The sequence below is a fragment of the Lampris incognitus genome, chromosome 19, assembly GCF_029633865.1.
Source record: "Lampris incognitus isolate fLamInc1 chromosome 19, fLamInc1.hap2, whole genome shotgun sequence".
NCBI lineage: Eukaryota > Metazoa > Chordata > Actinopteri > Lampriformes > Lampridae > Lampris > Lampris incognitus.
In genome coordinates this window covers 2,031,542-2,052,934 of record NC_079229.1, presented here as the reverse complement: position 1 = coordinate 2,052,934, position 21,393 = coordinate 2,031,542, and the positions used below count along the sequence as shown (strand labels likewise).

General features: G+C 45.4%; 1 protein-coding gene across 1 annotated transcript in view; it reads right to left on the bottom strand.

Moving 5' to 3' along the window:
• Positions 1-20,313, bottom strand: part of LOC130130101 (phospholipid phosphatase-related protein type 5-like) — a 71,692-nt gene extending 51,379 nt beyond the window's left edge. Inside the window, exons 1-2 of the mRNA XM_056299831.1 lie at positions 20,158-20,313; positions 19,596-19,728 (exon numbers count right to left, since the gene is read on the bottom strand). Coding sequence (XP_056155806.1) covers positions 19,596-19,728; positions 20,158-20,313 — 289 coding nt within the window. The remainder of the gene's footprint in view (positions 1-19,595; positions 19,729-20,157) is intronic.
• Positions 20,314-21,393: the final 1,080 nt, after the last annotated feature.

Here is a 21,393-nt window from a genome sequence, read left to right as displayed (position 1 = left end):
AAGCATGTAATATGCCACTTTTATAAACGTAACACAAAACCTGATAGGAGCCCTTTCATACCTGTCAATGTGACAGCGTGTCAGAGCTGTCCTGTAATAATGACCTGCCCCATGCCATTCTGATCTGACAGGACATTCAGCTCATAAAAGACAACGCTGTGTAGGCATAGTAAGCATTTTCAGTTTTGTCATTATCTTCATACCTTCTTTATTCTGATTTACTCAAACTTGACTGACTTTTTATTCTATGGTCAAGTCTGTAGACTATAGCCAGCAGTTAACTGAGAGACCTCGCAGAAATACACGGGGCTGCAATGGAAAGACTACACTGAGTGAGTCGAAGTGAGGAAGTGATATATGCAATTATTTGCATATCGAGCAAGAAAACAAAATCAGCTGATAAGTGGTCAGTGGAGATGTATGTTGAGATGCATTTCATACCGGTATACCAGGTATACATAGAATCTGTGTCAGTCACAATCTGGATTTGTCTGGATACACAAGGTCAGATCTAAAAAATAGCTTGAGGAATTTTGAGGACCCTCTTGCTTTTCTTTAGCTGGGTGTCATGATCCTTACACTGACCGAGAGGCTAGCATGTCCAAAACATGGTCTGTTGCCACAAAGATGCCTTCTTCATCTGGTTCAAAGCTGTTAGACATGGTCACAACGAACCAGGATATCAGCAAAGGAAGAAACACACACACACACACACACACACACACACACAACCACACAGACACAAACATACACACACACACGCACACACACACACACACACACAGCTGTTCTGGAAAGGGGAACTATGATTGGTACTCTTATTGGTGATTGGTACTACGATTGATACTCTGATTGGTGATTGGTACTATGATTAGTACTATGATTGGAACTATGATTAGCGCTACGATTGGTGATTGGTACTATGATTGGTACTATGATTAGTACTATGATTGGTGATTGGTACTATGATTGGTACTACGATTGGTGATTGGTACTATGATTGGTACTATGATTAGTACTACAATCAGTACTATGAATGGTGCTATGTGATTGGTACTATGATTAGTACTATGATTGGTGATTGGTACTATGATTGGTGCTATGATTGGCACTATGATTAGTGCTATGATTGGTGATTGGCACTACGATTGGTGATTGGTACTATGATTGGTACTATGATTAGTACTACGATCAGTACTATGAGTGGTGCTATGATTAATACTATGATTGGTGATTGGTACTATGATTGGTACTATGATCGGTACTATGATTGGTGCTATGATTGGTACTACGATTAGTACTATGATTGGCGATTAGTACTATGATTGGTGAGTGGCTGACCAACTCCATGTGTCTGCATGTGTCTGCTGACTGAAGTTGCTCTACTACCAGTGTGTTGAGGAGGAGATTCTAACATGAGTGCTTGTATTCCTCCAACTTGAAGGCCGTTCGAAACAGCAGGGGGTTTCCTCAGAGGGATAGACTTGCATTGATGTAGCCATCTGTGTTCATCACACCTCTTTACTAGCTGTCAGTGACGAGGAAGGCTGTGGTTGAGGAGTTAAGCCTCCAAATTCAAGACTCATTGAGGTAGCGTGGAAGAAAGACAACACTTCCAAGGCAGGGGGAGGAACACACTGGTGAATCGGAGCGAGTGTGAGCCATGTTCTAAATTTAATTTTCCCCAAAGAGCCTTGCCCTGCAGGTCATGATGCAAAGCCATGCTGAGCAGAAGTGAGAGGGGGCAGACTGTGTTGCTGCAAGACAGTCAGTGTCACGTGATGCTCTGTTTCTCTCCAGCAACTCAGACACTGGCAAACATGTGGGCATACATAAAAACTGGACAAGGATACATGAATGACAGCCCCCTAACACACGTAGCCATCGTGTCATCCACAAATCATCCTCCACAAAAACACACATCTATGCACGCAGGTTGAGGTGCACATGTGAACACTGGCTCAGTCTGAAATTAACACAGCATGTTGCAGAGCGCAGCAAGACAAAAACTGTGAGAGAATGTGGAGGAAGCTATGCAGACATAATTTGGCTTCAGCAGGACAGCTATGAGACGCAGTTGAGCTAAAGGCCAAACATTAGAGGTCAGGCAGAAGCAGCTTCTCCCTGATACTGATCATGAGCAATCCTCCTACTCATCAAAAACCAGACAAACGGTATTCCTGCACTGTGCATGATCAGCTACCTACTTCAACAGAAACTGTAAATAAGCAAGGCATTACTGCCTGCAGCAACACACTATATCACTATAATAAAATTATTCAACATCTTCCTCCCTCACGGGAACTAGATTAGCATTCCTCTCATCACTCACAAGTGTCACAGTGTGAGCTACAGGTGCAGCCCATCTTGCTGTAGAACCGCCTTTTCCTAAGTCCCACAATGCAGTGCCTCTATTGATCCAGGTCATTTTACAAGGGAATTAAACACAGCTCCAGTGATGCTTTGCCAACAGCTAGGGTGCGTGCTAGGCCGGACAGACAGCAAATCCTCTCTGTCTTCCATCTGCAGACAGCTTGGACATAATGCTATACTGCAACTGTGTGCCGCCCGTAATGCCAGGTCTATGAACCATCCATCCATCCATTAGCCAAACCACTTATCCTGCTCTCAGGGTCGCAGGGATGCTGGAGCCTATCCCAGCAGTCACTGGGCGGCAGGCGGGGAGGACACCCTGGACAGGTCGTATGCCATCACAGGGCCAACACACACACACACACACACACACACACACACACACACACACACACACCTAGGGACAATTAAATATGGCCGATTCACCTGACCTACATGTCTTTGGACTGTGGGAGGAAACCGGAGCACCCGGAGGAAACCCATGCAGACATGGAGAGAACATGAGAACTCCACACAGAGGACGACCTGGGATGACCCCAAAGGTTGGACCAGCGTTTCCCAACCCAGTCCTCAAGGACCCCCTATCCTGCAGATTTTCTATGCAACCCTGAATAGGTACCTGTTTGTAGTTAGTCAGCCAATCAGCAATGAATTATGTCAGACGTTGCACACCTTGCATAATGAAGTGCTGTGAGATGATTGGTTGAGTAAGTACAAGCAGGGCTACCTATGCAGGGGTACAATGAAAATCTGTAGGGTAGGGGGTCCTTGAGGACTGGGTTGGGAAACACTGGGTTGGACTACCCCGGGGCTCGAACCCAGGACCTTCTTGCTGTGAGGTGATTGGCTAACCACTGCGCCACCATGCTACCCATCTTTGAACTAATGCCCTCTGTTATTCAAGCACCCCTTTTCTCTCATCATGCAAAGATAGGAAGGGGCTTCACTCCTCAGCTTTTTTTTTTTAACTCAAGAGCGCTAAACCTAAAGAGTGACTCAGTAAAGCAGGAAAAGGCAGCACTTTGCATTATCTGATTTTATTTGTATTTGTCAGAACGTCTCAGCACAGATGTGTTCCGGCACAGCACATTCTTCAGTGCTTTATTTACAAAGTGTTCATTCAAAGCTTAAATACCCACACCCACAGAAGCACCCTCATGGTTGACCAATGGTAATTCACACATCACGTGTCATTCAAGGCAATGAATATCTCCATCCGTAGGTACACCCTCATAATTAACCCATCGTGCTCACACCTACTTGACAGGTTATCACGTAGTAAACACCAGCACAGATTGCTGACATATCACATGGGCACCCAATAGACTAGGTTCATAAACAACATGTAAGGGACAGATTCTCAGCCTTGCCGTTATGTGTGACCATATGTAGAGTGAAGGTATTCCAGGCCTCAACAGGTGGTTCTCACGATCTCTGCCTCTGGGAGACTCATCAACAACCTCCAGGCCCATGAACCTCCATGAGTTTCACCATGGCCTATGACAATAGCATGTCGAACAGCTGATAACCTTTCATCTTTTCCCTTAATGGCATATTTATGATCGGAAATTCTAGTTTTATGTTGTTGTTTTGTTTTCCCTATGTAATAATAAACCACATGGACACATCAACAGTGTAACGAGCTGAATGAGGGAGTTCAGGTAGGGACTGAGTGTAGACCTGAATGAGGGAGTTCAGGTAGGGACTGAGTGTAGACCTGAATGAGGGAGTTCAGGTAGGGACTGAGTGTAGACCTGAATGAGGGAGTTCAGGTAGGGACTGAGTGTAGACCTGAATGAGGGAGTTCAGGTAGGGACTGAGTGTAGACCTGAATGAGGGAGTTCAGGTAGGGACTGAGTGTAGACCTGAATGAGGGAGTTCAGGTAGGGACTGAGTGTAGACCTGAATGAGGGAGTTCAGGTAGGGACTGAGTGTAGACCTGAATGAGGGAGTTCAGGTAGGGACTGAGTGTAGACCTGAATGAGGGAGTTCAGGTAGCGACTGAGTGTAGACCTGAATGAGGGAGTTCAGGTAGGGACTGAGTGTAGACCTGAATGAGGGAGTTCAGGTAGGGACTGAGCGTAGACCTGAATGAGGGAGTTCAGGTAGGGACTGAGCGTAGACCTGAATGAGGGAGTTCAGGTAGGGACTGAGTGTAGACCTGAATGAGGGAGTTCAGGTAGGGACTGAGTGTAGACCTGAATGAGGGAGTTCAGGTAGGGACTGAGTGTAGACCTGAATGAGGGAATTCAGGTAGGGACTGAGTGTAGACCTGAATGAGGGAGTTCAGGTAGGGACTGAGTGTAGACCTGAATGAGGGAGTTCAGGTAGGGACTGAGTGTAGACCTGAATGAGGGAGTTCAGGTAGGGACTGAGTGTAGACCTGAATGAGGGAGTTCAGGTAGGGACTGAGTGTAGACCTGAATGAGGGAGTTCAGGTAGGCGGGAGCCATTTTAGTTGCTGTTTTGTAAGCGAGCATCAAGGTTTTGAACGTGATGCGGGCAGCAACTGGGAGCCAGTGGGCGGATATGAACAGCGACGTGACATGTGCTGTTTTGGGTTGGTTGAAGACAAGACCACATGGGTGGGAAAGGTATTACATTCCTTATTTAACTCAAAAGTCAGAGGAAGAGCTATTTTGATTTCTAAAACGCTTCAGTTTACACCTGAAAAAATAGTGCCTGGTTGTAGCAGGCGTTTCATCATCATCTACGGCAGACACTTTCTTTTACCACTTATATTAACATGTGTATCTGCCTCTAATGTTGATGATGCCACATTTATAACTACACTTCTATCATCTATCCCAAATGTAGATACACATTATTTGATTCTTGGGGAGACCTAAACTGTGTTATGGTCACTCAGCTGGATTGCTCAAGCTCCAAGATGACCATTCTGTCAAAGATGGCCACGGCACTAACACCATTTATGAAGGACTACGGAGGCTGTGATCCCTGGAGAGTTTTACACCCAGACACCAGAGCTTACTCATTCTCCTCCCACGTACATCAAACCTACTCAAGGATAGATTATCTTTCATAGACAAAGCCATACTGCTGTCCGTGCACTCCTCTGAATATTCAGAAATTGTCATAACAGACCCCACCCCGCTCTTACTTGACCTCAGATTTGATTCTCCATCAGCAGCAAATTCACACTGGAGACTAAATACATCATCACTTTCTGATGATGCATTCTGTACTTCGATAATGCAAGCGAGTGAGGAATTTATAGGCTTTAACAACACCGACAAGACTAATGCTGAATATGGAGCTGCCAGGGAAGAGGAGAAGAGGAAGGCCAAAGAGGAGGTTCATGGATGTGGTGAGGGAGGACATGCAGGTGGCTGGTGTGACAGAGGAAGATGCAGAGGACAGGAAGAGATGGAAACGGATGATCCGCTGTGGCGCCCCCTAACGGGAGCAGCCGGAAGTAGTAGTAGTAGTAGTAGTAGTAGTAGTGACAAGACTAATCTATCATTACTTTAGGAAACCCCAAAGGCTTTTCTATGTTGTAAAATGATCTTCCATTCTGCTTACCACAAGAGGCAATGCAAAAAGACACAGAAGGACATAAGTGATAAAATATCTGATATTGATAGCCGATACACAATAAATCCTACTGAAGATCTGTACCACCAAAAAGTGAACCTTCAAACTCAATTTGCTCTGTCCTCCACAGAGAAGGCAGAAGAAATGATGCTGAGATGGGAAGGAACGCTCTAGGAATATGGGGACAAAGCCAGCCAGTTGTCTGCTGGCCCTTCAACCCAAACATCAGTCAACACCACAGTACGTCCCTCAGATCTATACCGAGCAAATCAATGTATATGTCCCCTGGAAACCAACGCCACTTGTAAATCATGCTACCCTAAACCTTATACAGCAGAACCCCAAAAAGACTCAAACATGGATACGTGTTTAAGTAATATTGAAATACCAACTGCTGAACAATGGTTAAACAGCAGGACCAGAGGGGTTTAACTGAGTGTTATAAAACATTCTCAGAGCAGTTAGCTCCGTAACTACTAAGCCTGTTTAATTATTCCTTTTCACAGCGACTCTGCCAAAAACTTTAACTGACGCCTCCATCTCTGTAATTCTTAAGAAAGGATAAGAACCTGCAGAATGCAGCTGCTGTAGTCCTATTTCACTTTTGATTGTTCATGCTAAAATACTGGCAAAAGAGGCGTCTGGGTGCTTATCGGTCTATTCTGTTGCCTACCAACACAGGGATCACCGGTTTGAATCCCCGTGTTACCTCCGGCTTGGTCAGGCGTCCCTACAGACACAATTGGCCGTGTCTGCGGGTGCGAAGCCGGATGTGGGTATGTGTCCCGGTCACTGCACTAGCGCCTCCTCTGGTAGGTCGGGGCACCTGATCGGGGGGGGGGGGGCTGGGGGGAATTGCGTGATCCTCCCATGCGCTACGTCCCCCTGGTGAAACTCCTCACTGTCAGGTGAAAAGAAGCGGCTGGTGACTCCACATGTATTGGAGGAGGCACGTGGCAGTCTGCAGCCCTTGGATCGGCAGCGGGGGTGGAGCAGAGGCCTGGACAGCTTGGAAGAGTGGGGAAATTGGCCAAGTACAATTGGGGAGAAAAATGGGGGAAAAAATTACCCCCCCCAAAAAATACTGGCAAAAGTCTGGGCAGGACAGTTCGAAATATGTCCCAATTCAGTAATCTCTGAAGACCAAACAGGCTTCATCAGAGGAAGATATCCATCCTCAAATATACGCTGTCTGCTTAATATAATTTCTGCTCCATCCACAGCCACAAAGCCTGTGACAGGGTCGAATGGGGGTAATTGTTTAAATTACCCGAAACATTTGGGTTTGGTGGGAATTTAATTACTTGGGTCCATCTTCTTTATTCATCTCCTCAAGCCCATGTTCACACAAACAGTCATCACTCAACACTCTTCCCAGTATCTCGTGGAACCCGTAAAGGCTGTCCGCGTTCACCTTTGTCTGCGCTAGTCAATGAATCTTTAGCCATAATGCTGAGAACTTCAACACATCGGCAAGGTATGCTGCGGGGAGATATAGAGCAGCAGATTTTTCTGTATGCAGATGACCTGTTGCTGTCTATAATGGACCCAGTCAGCTGTGCCAATAAGATAACCCAAATTCTGGATAATTTTGGAGCATTTTCAGGCTACAAAATCTTTTTTTTATTTTATAAAAGTGTGTTTCCTGATCAGTTCTTCAGCCAAACAGCTCATACAGGAGCAGTTAGATACCCTTTCCTCTTTCACCCCAAAATGTTAGTTTTCTGGGGATTAACATTACCCATTCATTTCAGGTGCTACATAAAAATAACTTTCACAAATTATGAGATAAAGCCAAACCAGACCTACCAAACGGTGCAAATTACCACTGTCACTGGCCGGTAGAGTACAAACTATAAAAATGGCTGCTTTGCCAACGCTCCTGTTTCTTTTCCAGTGCCTTCCCCTCTTTCAGACAAATTCATTCTTCAAGCAACTTGATAACATTGTTCTACCATTTCTATGTACAGGCATGGTGGCAAGAACAAGGAAAAGTGCTCCACAAGTGGTAAGACGGGGTGGGGGACTAGGCCTGCTTAATTTCATGTTTTACTATTGGGTAGCAAATATGCAAAAAGCACTCAGTTGGACATGTGAGGGTGAGTTGGACTGGTGTAAAATGGAATCCCTGTTCTGTCACAAATCCTCACTTGCAGCTTTGACATGCTCTCCTTTACCCATCTCGGCAGTAACGTATTCATCAAACGCAGCTGTTTTGTCAACTTTGAAAATATCAACACAGTTCCGTTAACACTTCAAGTTATTCAGCTTCAGTCTCTTTGACCTGTTATGCAATAACCATCTATTTTTACTATCTAAACTCCACTGTGCCTATATGCTTTGGGTGTCATATCATTCAGAGACCTTTTTTTTTTTTGATGCCACCTTTGCCAACTTTGAAAGTCTGATCAGCGAATATATCCTGCCTGGAAATAACTTTTTCCTTTATCTCCAGGTTTACAGTTTTGTTAAGGATCATTGCACTATATTCCCTCACTTGTCCCCTGAAGACTTGTCAAATGTTTTAGAAAAACCAGAAAACCTGACAGGGCTGACATCTATACAACTACATTCTTACAGCTCACCCCCCCCCCCCACACACTTGCCAGAATCAAGCACGAGTGGGAGGTTAAAGTAGGAGTTCAGTTTCAGGACCCCTGGTGGGATAAAAGGCAAATTAAAGGTTAAATATTGCTTCTTTTGTGCCCGTTTCAATCTTGTACAATTTAAAGTGCTCCATAGAATGCAAAGCTTTAGCAAAGCTAAACTAGCAAAATGATTTCCTGGCACTAGTGAGGCCTGTAATAGATGTGCTTCCACCCCCTCTCATCTTGCCCATACCTTCTGCTCATGTCCAAAATTCACAAGATTTTGGGAAAAAAAATGTCAAAATCGTGTCAGAAGCTTAGGTACTGATATTGAACCCACTTATTGACATTTTTGGAGTGCTCCTTAACTACCAGACCATGTTCCATTTACTAGCAGCATGACTACTGTCCAAAGCAAGAAACAACTATAATAATCCCAATTTGAACTAGAAAACCCGATCTCAGTGCTATGGTAAAGGTAGAGTAAAACATCTGGTAGTGTTAATAAGTAGGCAGGTTGTGTTACCTACGGGTCCAGTAAAAAGAATGGCAGCTGAATGTCGGTTTGGAACCCTCTCAACTCTTGGGTGTTGTATCGAATTTTGTTCCCCCCCCCGTCAAGATCTATTTCCCCTTAGCCAGAGTTCAATACAACACGGGGACACTTGATTAACCTTAACCTAAACGAAACCTCAACCTAACCCTAACTTTAACCTAACCTCAACCTAACCCTAGCCTTAACCTAACTTCAACCTAACCCTAACCTTAACCTAACTTCAACCTAACCCTAGCCTTAACCTGACTTCAACCTAACCCTAGCCTTAACCTAACCTCAACCCAACCATAACTTTAACCTAACCTCAACCTAACCTTAACCTAACTTCAACCAAACCCTAACCTTAACCTAACTTCAACCAAACCCTAACCTTAACCTAACCTCAACCCAACCCTAACCTTAACCTAACTTCAACCTAACCCTACGTTTTAACCTAATTTCAACCTAACACTAAGCTTTAACCTTACTTCAACCTAACCCTAACCTCAACCCAACCCTAACCTTAACCTAACTTCAACCTAACCCTACGTTTTAACCTAACTTCAACCTAACCCTAAGCTTTAACCTTACTTCAACCTAACCCTAAGCTTAACCTAATATTTACCTCAACCTAATTATAACCAATAGCTAACCTGTTTCCATGTGAACATTTTCGTCTGGGTAGGGGGAAGCAGATATTGATGGGGAAACAGAGTTTGATGCAACAGCATAGCTTGCTCCATCGAGTGAACGCTCACCCGAGGATAATGTTTTTACCTCTGTTTCTATCCCTCTCCCCCTTCTTCTTTGCCTCCTCCAACAACAAGGTTCTTTTCTCTTGCCAGGTAGAGTTTCCACTGTCACGTCGGTTGTTCCACCGTGCAACATTTCTGCTACTGGGGATAGCTACCGATAGCTATCTGGGAAAACAAGAGCGCTATCCTCTTCCTATTTTGGTTGCATAACGGTCAACATACTTCCTTTGTGCTGTAAATAGAGCCCTCATTTTCCCTTGAGATCATACCCGGTGACAGACATAACTGCATAGTGACAGTGAGGCTTATGCTATGGGGGCTTAATTGGCGTAATGACAACAACTCCATCAAAGCCGATCAGCACTCCCATTTCTCAATTTACACAATAGTGCATGACAAATACCTCCAAACTGATTGTGGACAAGACAAAAGAACTGGTCATTAACACACCAAACACACCCCTTACTGGACTGAACCCCATCTCCATCCACAGCAACACGGCAGAACAGGTCAACAACTTCAAATATCTTGGTCTCACTTTAGATGGTAAACTCAGCTTTGATCAACACATCACTGATGTCCATAAATTATAGCAGCAGAGACTCCACGTCATCCACAAGCTCAGACCACTTTCTGTTGCCCCCCACCTCCTGTTGTTACTTTACAAAAGCATAATCCAACCCATCCTGCTGTGCTGTTCCCCCTGTTTCTATACCATGATGATAATCTCCAAGAAACCACACTTACATACCAGCATCACACATGCTGCCTCCAAGATCATCCACTCCCCTACAACCAACCTCTCAGACATGAACAACAGAGCCGCTCACAATAGTGAATGACACTGATTACCCCAGAATTCATTACTCACACTACTGCGGGCAGTATACAGGACTCTGAAATGGAGAAGAGCTCACTTTGTTTGTCCCTTCTGCCACAGCAGCACCAAACAAACTGCCTCCTGAGGCATGACTGTGGGTGTGAGTGAATGTCATGTGTTTATGTGTGTATATCTGTATGTTGCGGTGTAGTTATCTGCATGTTTCTGTGCATACACTGGCTGTGAAGACGGATTGTCTGCGGGACAATAAAGACTACGTCTATCTATAGGGAACCAATCCAAATGCTGATGGTGTCATTATTCTACAGCCATTATACAGTGCAATCAACATTTACTTCATAATGATATGTTACAGTGAAAAAAAAAGTTATCTACTGCCACTTTAAATATCCTACATTTTGCGTCTCCCATCGGCCGTAGATCCTACACTGGAACTCGCCTACGTCTCCGGCAGAGTGACCTTGGCAGAGTGATCTCATGTCATTCCTTAAACCAGGAAAAAAAATCTAATTCTCTCTTAAAGGGTCGACTAAGAAATGTTACATTACATGGCAACCCACCCTCTCATATTTTGAAAAGGTACCGTTCTCATTGCTTAGAAATCTACTTTCTCATCACGTTATATCCAACTGTACTTCTGTAGTGGCTTCATGGATTTGAACTCTTCAAGACGCTGAACATGTTTAATCATGTATGCTAGCTATATAACATATATGCTGCGAAATACTAATGCATCTTGTAAAAAGTGGACCAAATGGTGGTGGTGTGTGGGGGGTGGTGTTCATGTTTATTTATTTATTTTCCTGTCTTACTTTGTTCATCTGTATGCACATCTGTGTCTCTGGTTGAACAGATATAAAACTGGACGTGTTGGTACTTTCAGATGCTATGTAAATATGATGTGATGTCTCAACAACAAAAATTTACATAAAAAAATATAGGATCACTGTCATCATGTTCCGTTTGGACTAAATACTGTGTTTAATATGAAGGGCACAGCAAATATATTGGGTTATAAAGCATGGTCTACAGCCATTTGTAGCAGTGCTGGTATTGTTCTTCTTCAGGTCAGAACCTGTTAGGAAACGTGCCTTGGCTATTTCACCCTCAGTTCAGACCGGTGGATAGCCCTGTACACAACATCTTGATCTCATTTGATCTATGTTGGTGTATAAAGAAGACACATCTAGTCACCATATAACAGTCCGTAGCCCGGTCCATAAGTTTGCACAATACACCCGTAGTGTCTTCAAGAAAGGAGGGGAGATCTTTCACAAGAGGTTTCATAAAAAAGACCAAAATTGAAAACAGGGCTCAGTCAGAGGTCTATTACCAGAGATAATGGCTCTGCCCTCAGGGTGTCCCAGACTCTTATGAATCCTGGGTAACATATACGTAACAACAAGGAAATCAAGGAGTTTCATTCTTTAGGAGGGCAAATTCATTTTCTGAGGTCCAATTTTGGTGTCTAGCTTGCGATAGGATTATCCTCAGTTCTTTTTTCATCTCATCGATTGGACTTGCCTTCAGTTGCTCAAAGTTGTTACCAAGTTGTCCACGGGCCTCATCAAAGTAGGAACCCATGTCCACAAACACTACTGCAAAACCTTTCAGCAGGTTTTACGATAATTCCCTCATTTTGTGCTAGGACTTTTAAGTGTATCTGTGTCTCTTTTAGTAAGATAATTCTTTTGTTTTATTTTGTGCTTTACTGAACATATTGTCTATGTCATGAGACTTGGGTTTAAAATGTCTTTGGACACTGTGCACAAAATCAGATTTTCCATCTGATGTGCTGTTCAAGTGTGTATTTGTCTGATGGTACCATACTTTAAGATGTAGTTTTCTATCAAATTGGAAAAGGTCCACTTTTTTTAAACCCATTGACCTCACATGTAGGGGCAAACGACTGCTTTAATAACACAGTTACAGAGGCTTGTGTGAACGCACATTTAGATATGTTCACTACCGTACATTCATTATTGAGCATCACAGGCCCATCCATAGTTTTCTTGGAGCTTGACCAGTGTCGCCCTGTCTTGGTTTTGGACGTCGTCCTTGACATCTCTGCGTGTGATCTTGGCCATCAGATGTGACTGGTCCCCTAAATATTCTTTGAAAAGGTTGATTGTCTGGCACGGGACTCCTCACTTGTGCTGAGGTGGGCGTTGTTGTCACCTTGTAGCCTCCTTCCACTGGGAGAAGTTGCCATGTATGTAATCCCTCTTATCCCTCTTGATTTTTTCAGTTTATACTGTTTTAATTCCAGTTTGAATTTCTCCAAGCTGTCTTTCAGTTCATTTTCAGTTGATGTTTGTTTTGAGGCACTGGTTGCTTGGGTCATTTGTGCTCTCAGTTCATTCACTTTGCTTTGCACCTTTTCCCTTTCTTTCTTAGTTTGCCCTATGATTAACAGAACGAGATCAAATGAGCACTTATCCAATATGGCCTCACATCTCTCTCAAAAGGTGATGTCCTTTAAGCCAAAGGAGGGAAACTTCTTGCGCAAACCTCTTGGGATGTGCTTCTCTCTCCAATAATCTGATATTGGTGTGCCATCCATCCATCCATTATCTAAACCGCTTATCCTGCTGATGTTGGAGCCTATCCCAGCAGTCATTCAGCGGCAGGCGAGGAGACACCCTGGACAGACCGCCAGACCATCACAGGGCCTAATGGTACGCCAGTGAAGTCGAATATCTTTCTCAGAAAGTATTTTCACATCTGAATACATTCATTCATTCTTTCATCTTCAGCCACTTCTCTGGTCGGGTCGTGGTGGCAACAAGCTAAGTAGGACACTCCAGACGTTCCTCTCCCCAGCAGTGCCCTCCAGCAACTCCTGGGGCTGGGGGATCCCAAGGTGTTCCCAGGCCAGATTGGACATGTAGTCCCTCCAGCGAGTTCTGGGTCTACCCCGGGGTCTCCTCCCAGTTGGCCGTGCCCGGAAAACCTCCAAAGGAAGGCGCCCAGGAGGTATCCTAATCAGATGCCCAAACCACCTCAACAGACTTCGAGCTTCCCCCAGATGTCCGAACTCCTCACCCTATCTCTAAGGCTGAGTCCAGACACCCTACGGAGGAAACTCATTTCAGCCGCTTGTATCCGCGATCTCACCCTTTTGGTCACTACCCAAAGCTCATGACCATAGGTGAGGGTTAGAATGAAGACTGACTGGTAAATTGAGAGCTTTGCCTTCCGGCTCAGCTCCCTCTTCACCACAACTGTCCGGTACAACATCTGCATTACGGCTGATGCTGCACTAATCCGCCTGTCAATCACCCGCTCCATCCTACCCTGACTCGTGAATAAGACCCCGAGATACTTGAACTCCTTCACTTGGTGCAACAACTCATCCCCCACCCGGAGGGAGCGATCCATAATTTTCCGGTAGAGAACCATGGCCTCAGACCTGGAGGTGCTGACTCTCATCTCGGCCATTTCACACTCAGCTGCAGACCGCCCCAGTGCACGCTGGAGGTCGCGATCTGATGAAGCCAACAAAACCACATCATCTGCAAAGGGCAGAGATGTGATTTTGAAACAGACACACTCCTCACCTTGGCTGCGCCTTGAGATCCTGTCCATGAACATCACAAACAGAATCGGAGGCGAGGGACAACCTTGGCAGAGTCCAACATCCACCGAAAACGTGTTTGACTTTGTGCCATCAGAATACATTTTGTCTAAATCTTCACTTGGAGCTCCTGGTTAAATAATTAGTGATTCATTTCGTGATGTTTTATAGCTATGCTTTAAGGTCAGTCTTGATGAAATCTACTTTCCACTTACACCCAATTAAAGACCCCCTCCAATGAAAATCAAGTTTTCAACCTTTTACATGTCCATGCGGTGTTAGGACTATGTTACTGGACTTATCAGAAACTGCACCAGTTTCTCTCAGAAAAAAAACCGTGAGAAATTGGTGCAGTTTATTTGGAAAAATCGTAATGTCCAGCCAAACTTCAAGAGAGAACATGGGTTGGCAGTAGCCATTTTTAAGATCACCGTGTTGAAACGTTATCTCAAAAACTGTTGGGTTTTCCCACAAAACCTCCATGTATATTGGGGCCACAGCGGGTACGAGCCGCCAGGTTGGTCAACCGGTAAATTTACTTTTCGCTCTTCTCCAGAGACTGTTCAAGGCGAGACCAGTGAACCCAGTTGCAAGACACAGAGAAGGGACGAAGGCGAGTAGAGGAAGGGGGTTTAGTGAGGACGGCAGGCGGCAGAGAGTTGATGGTGTAGAGGTGGAGACGGATAGCAGAGCCGGGCCGCGCCAGAGTGGCGGATGAAGGAGCGAGCGCGGCTGGACTGCGACGAGCTTGGAGACCCGCAGGCAGATGAACCGGAGAGGGGCAATACTTAACACGACGAAAAGGCGATTAAACTAAAAAGCAACCACACCGGGACAATACTCTGAAAGAGCTGCAGAGCGGCCGAGCACACAAGACCAACATGGTAGCTCAAAAACGATCTGGTGACAAGTGCCTGAAGAGCCGGGTTTCTTATACTGCTGGGGTTGAAGAGCTTGATGGAAAGCGGGTGTGCGGCTGAATCGGTGAGGCGAATATAGGTCGAGAGAGAGAGACTGATTGACTGACCAACTGGCTAGATGGACATGGAGGGTGTGACAGAGACCTATGGGGTTCAGAGCGCTTCTTCCTAACGCTGCATGGGAGAGTTTATCTTTACAAGGCAGATAACTTCAGAGCTAGTGAGCGGGACAAATGTTTATCAAACATTATCTCATCTCGTCTCATCTCCACCTCATCTCGTCTCCAGCCGCTTCTCCGGGGTCGGGTCGTGGTGGCAGCAAGCTAAGTAGGGCACTCCAGACGTCCCTCTCCCCAGCAGTGCCTTCCAGCTGCTCCTGGGGGATCCCAAGGCGTTCCCAGGCCAGATTGGACATGTAGTCCCTCCGGTGAGTTCTGGGTCTACCCGGGGTCTCCTCCCAGTTGGCCGTGCCCGGTAAACCTCCAAAGGAAGGTGCCCAGAAGGCATCCTAATCAGATGCCCGAACCGCGAAGGAGCAGCGGCTCTACTCCGAACTCCCTCCGGATGTCCGAGTTCCTCACCCTATCTCGAAGGCTGAGCGGAAGTGGGGCAGGCTAAGCTAACTGCTAGCCCATGCAGACCGGCAGTTCCGACAGTCATCCTGGCTGGCGTTCCTTCTCTGGACAGTGGAATTTTTGGACTGTGTTGCCCTGAGTGGACTGTTTTGTTAACTGTTTGTGTTTTTTTGCTTTGTTCTCTGTTTTGTATGTTTATGGTGGTGTGCATTTTGGATGTGTGTTTTTGTCTGTCTTTTGTGTCGCACTGGTGTGGGCTGGGGGAAACAGAATTTCTTTTTCTTTGTGTATGCATGTACATGCAAAAAAATTACAATAAGTTCTTCCTGATTCCTCCTCTGTGGATCCACAAGTGCTGAAAGAATACAATAAATCAAAGGCAGTTTAAGCCACTTAAGTTGATGCTTTCCAAAGAAAAGATAATTCCAGCAAAACGCTATCCCTAAGCTCCCTTTGAAATAACACCTATTAACACCAAGACATCCACCTGTTTCAGATATCATCCTGCACCTCTTTCAGATAGCATCCTGCACCTGTTTCAGACAGCATCCTGCACCTCGTTCAGATATCATCCTGCACCTCTTTCAGATATCATCCTGCACCTCGTTCAGATATCATCCTGCACCTCTTTCAGATAGCATCCTGCACCTCGTTCAGATATCATCCTGCACCTCTTTCAGATAGCATCCTGCACCTGTTTCAGATATCATCCTGCACCTCTTTCAGATATCATCCTGCACTTCTTTCAGATATCATCCTGCAGCTCGTTCAGATAGCATCCTGCACCTGTTTCAGATAGCATCCTGCACCTGTTTCAGATATCATCCTGCACCTCTTTCAGATATCATCCTGCACTTCTTTCAGATATCATCCTGCACCTCTTTCAGATAGCATCCTGCACCTGTTTCAGATATCATCCTGCAGCTCGTTCAGATAGCATCCTGCACCTCGTTCAGATATCATCCTGCAGCTCGTTCAGATAGCATCCTGCACCTGTTTCAGATAGCATCCTGCACCTGTTTCAGATAGCATCCTGCACCTCGTTCAGATATCATCCTGCAGCTCGTTCAGATATCATCCTGCAGCTCGTTCAGATAGCATCCTGCACCTGTTTCAGATAGCATCCTGCACCTGTTTCAGATAGCATCCTGCACCTGTTTCAGATAGCATCCTGCAGCTCTTTCAGACAGCATCCTGCACCTCGTTCAGATAGCATCCTGCACCTGTTTCAGATAGCATCCTGCACCTCATTCAGATAGCATCCTGTACTATCATACATGGTGACCTCTTCACATGAGATCCTGGATGAGAGGGGGGCTTGTGCCTGGAACCAGAGCCTCCTGACATGAACAAGGAGAGTGTGTGTGAGATGTGTAAATGTGACGGTAAAGCCGGGGCACGGAGTGGATTCCCCCTCAGGGATCCAGGTAATAATCCATAATCCTCTTCGCAGCCTTATCTCATCCACTCACTTATATCCTGAAGAGCAGGGGGACTGGAAGCACACGCTGCGCTGTGCTGCAATGCAGATCTGAACAACTGTTGCAGCGCGTGCAGGTGTTGCGACCTGGAATCAGGAACTATTCCAAAGTACTGAAGCAAGAGAATATTTATATTTATGTACATTTTCATATATTTACAATTTTATACGTACATGTTAACATTCACTTGAATTAATCTGCTTTTAAAGCACCTGTATGGAGCCTGTGTTGGATTTGTAAAGGAAAATGATCTTGTTTCTTTGATATCTTAAATATTGAGATAAATAGTGTTTCTTTAAAACGTTATGATGCAGCAGGTCAGAGGACAAACGGAAGTAAGCTGTGGCTGGATAGCGAGAAAAAACTGCATGGCCAGGTCATGTACTGTGCTGCATCCTGAACTTTGTCAATGCAAAAAACAAGAAAAACGATTAAGAAAAGAAAGTTGCCAGAACTAGAGCGGACTCTGTGTTTGTGTGTGTGTGTGTGTGTGTGTGTGTGTGTGTGTGTGTGTGTGTGTGTGTGTGTGTGCGTGTGTGTGTGTGTGTGTGTGTTATACAACGAATAAGCCAAAACATTAAAACCACTGACAGGTAAGCGAATAATGGATTATCTCGTTACAATGGCACCTGTCTGGGGGGGGGGGGGTATAGTATCAGGCATCAGGCAGCAGGTGAATAGTCAGTTCTCGACGTTGATGTGTTGGAACAGGAAAAATGTGCAAGTGTAAAGATCTGAGCAACTATCATAAGGGCCAAATTGTGATGGCTAGATGACTGGGTCAGAGCATCTCCAAAACGACAGGTCTTGTGGGGTGTTCCCGGTATGTAGTGGTCAGTACCTACCAAAGGGGTCCATGGAAGGAAAACCGGTGAACCGGCGAACTGGGTCATGGGCACCCAAGGCTCACTGATGTAGGTGAGGAGCGAATGCAGTATGGAAAAAAGGCAAGGCAGCGTGATGCTCTGGGCAATGTTCTGCTGGGAAACCCTGGGTCCTGGCATTCATGTGGATATTACTTTGACACGTGCCGCCTACCTAAACATCGTTGCAGACCAGCTACACCCCTTCATGGCAACGGTACTCCCTGATGGCAGTGGCCTCTTTATGCAGGATAGTGCACACTGTTACACTGCAGAAATTGCTCAGGGATTGTTTGAGGAACATGACAGAGTTCAAGGTGTTGCCTTGGCCTCCAAATTTCCCAGATCTCAATCTGATTGAGCATCTGTGGGATGTGCTGGAAAAAACAAGTTCGATCTATGGAGGCCCCACCTCGCAATTTACAGGACTTAAAGGATCTGCTGCTGACGCCTCGGTGCCAGATACCAGAGGACATCTTCAGAGGTATTGTGGAGTCCATGCCTCGATGAATCAGAGCTGTTTTGGTGGCACGAAGTGGACCTACACAATATTAGGCAGGTGGTTTTAATGTTTTTGCTGATCGGTGTTTATGTGTGTGTATAATTGCCATTCTGCAGATAATAACCCGGCGCTGATGTAGTACAGGGCGTAGCACAAGTCATGGAGGGCTAATATCCTCCCCTGGGGCCTGGCCGTTCTGTTCCAGTGGGATTAAAACTCACTGGCCTTCTACCATGCTGTGTGCAGACCTTCTGAAACAATATGCTGAGGAGAAGGAGGAGGAGTAGGAGGGGTAGTGCAGCATGTGAAAGAGTCACGCCTAAAATTAGGTCAAGAAAGCAGAGTGGAAAAAACAAGACTTCTCCGGACAGTCAAGCATGAAATTAGATAACATCAACACAGAAAACATTTCAACACAAGAACAAAAATATATAAGCAAAGTTAGAAACAAGTCCGGGGTGAATGTACCTTGGTTGGGGCAAGCAACACGGGCAAATTTAAAGCGATATTGTGTAATGTTCTTATGAGCTTATGGAGATCTGAAATGTGTACACAACAAACTGCTCTCAAGCATCACACAGCTGGGACTGCTCATATGAACATGTGTACTCTGGCGCGTCAATAAACCTCTTAACTGCACTGTCTTCACCTCAGACGGTCTGGTGTGTCACGCACGGGCAGTACTTTTACAATATCGGTGAACAAGAAGACATGATCTTGATTCCGGCACAGCAAAGTGACGCTCGCTGTGAGGCATGGTAAACCACCGATGGCTTGTTGGTAGAGATTGCAGCAATATATGTGTAGTCCATTGCTGAGGGAAAATATCTAGAATCCCATGTTTATTTTCATCATGCCCCACGGCGAGTGTCATTTCTTGTGTGCGATGACACGATCACATCTTGTTTGCTAAATTAATAGCAAAATTACACAATGTCAATTTTTCCCAGATGTGGCCTAAAGAGCTCTTTGATTCATTCAGCTCCAGGTCAAAGCTCCATGTCAGTCCCACAGTGAACTTGTGACCTACCCAGGAAGCGAAAAGTCCTGCGAACCAGGGGGTTGAGGTAACAGCAGTCCCCAGTGACAACCGTCTTCTCAGATCGGTCAAACTCTTTGGATGTGTACTGGACCAAGAACAGCACCGTCTCTGTCACTGTGATCTGGTCAGAGTCAAAAGAGGGGGAGGAAGAAGAGAGATGTAGAACACAGATTAGCTACAAAATTCCTCTGAGACCAGTGGTCTCCACAGACCAGTGGTCTGTGGAGACCACTGGTCTGTGGAGACCACTGGTCTGTGAACTCAAATCGGCACTGTTGGCCAATGCTGTTTTCCACACAGTCACTGTAGCACAGGCCACAGCATGTGTAATTGTTTCCTCTACGCTCGCCATACCACCCGCCCCAGCAGTGCGATACGTGTGAACATACTGGAGAAAGTTAGTTTATGTTGCTATGGGACAAGAAGCCCGGGTGTGTGTCAGTGTTAGTGTCAGTTAATAAAGTGGTAAAGTGTGTACATGCATGCATGTGTGTATTTCACCAATATTGGTCCTGTGCCTATATGCAACAGCTACCAGTCTCTGTTTTACCTGCCAGCACAGCGTGCCAACCAAACTACTGCTGCACTGGCTGCACTTTTCTAAGCAGTGATGGTCTACTGCCAGCAGCCTCGAAACTGCAGCCGCCAGCAGTTTGCCCCGGACCTCTGAGGGATTGTACACCGTGTCTAACCAGGAGACTGCCATCTTTGTGTTCTTCTCTACATATGTTGCAGCCTCTGACAGGACAGCTGTTTCCGGCTTCCGTCTTCGTGAGATCGGTAACTGTTGTTTATTCTCTTACTTTCTGTTCTCTTCTTTATTCTGCTCTAACCTCTCCAACTGATTCTACTCGCTTCTCTTGTCTTCCTCTTCATCACTCTCATCACTTCTCTTGTCTTCCTCTGCATCACTCTCATCACTTCTCTTGTCTTCCTCTGCATCACTCTCATCAATTCTCGTCTTCCTCTGCATCACTCTCATCACTTCTCGTCTTCCTCTGCATCACTCTCATCGCTTCTCTTGTCTTCCTCTTTATCACTCTCATCACTTCTCTTGTCTTCCTCTTTATCACTCTCATCACTTCTCTTGTCTTCCTCTTTATCACTCTCATCACTTCTCTTGTCTTCCTCTTTATCACTCTCATCACTTCTCTTGTCTTCCTCTGCATCACTCTCATCACTTCTCTTGTCTTCCTCTTTATCACTCTCATCACTTCTCTTGTCTTCCTCTTTATCACTCTCATCACTTCTCTTGTCTTCCTCTGCATCACTCTCATCACTTCTCTTGTCTTCCTCTGCATCACTCTCATCACTTCTCTTGTCTTCCTCTTTATCACTCTCATCACTTCTCTTGTCTTCCTCTGCATCACTCTCATCACTTCTCTTGTCTTCCTCTGCATCACTCTCATCACTTCTCTTGTCTTCCTCTGCATCACTCTCATCACTTCTCTTGTCTTCCTCTTTATCACTCTCATCACTTCTCTTGTCTTCCTCTGCATCACTCTCATCACTTCTCTTGTCTTCCTCTGCATCACTCTCATCACTTCTCTTGTCTTCCTCTTTATCACTCTCATCACTTCTCTTGTCTTCCTCTGCATCACTCTCATCACTTCTCTCGTCTTCCTCTGCATCACTCTCATCACTTCTCTCGTCTTCCTCTGCATCACTCTCATCACTTCTCTTGTCTTCCTCTGCATCACTCTCATCACTTCTCTTGTCTTCCTCTGCATCACTCTCATCACTTCTCTCGTCTTCCTCTGCATCACTCTCATCACTTCTCTTGTCT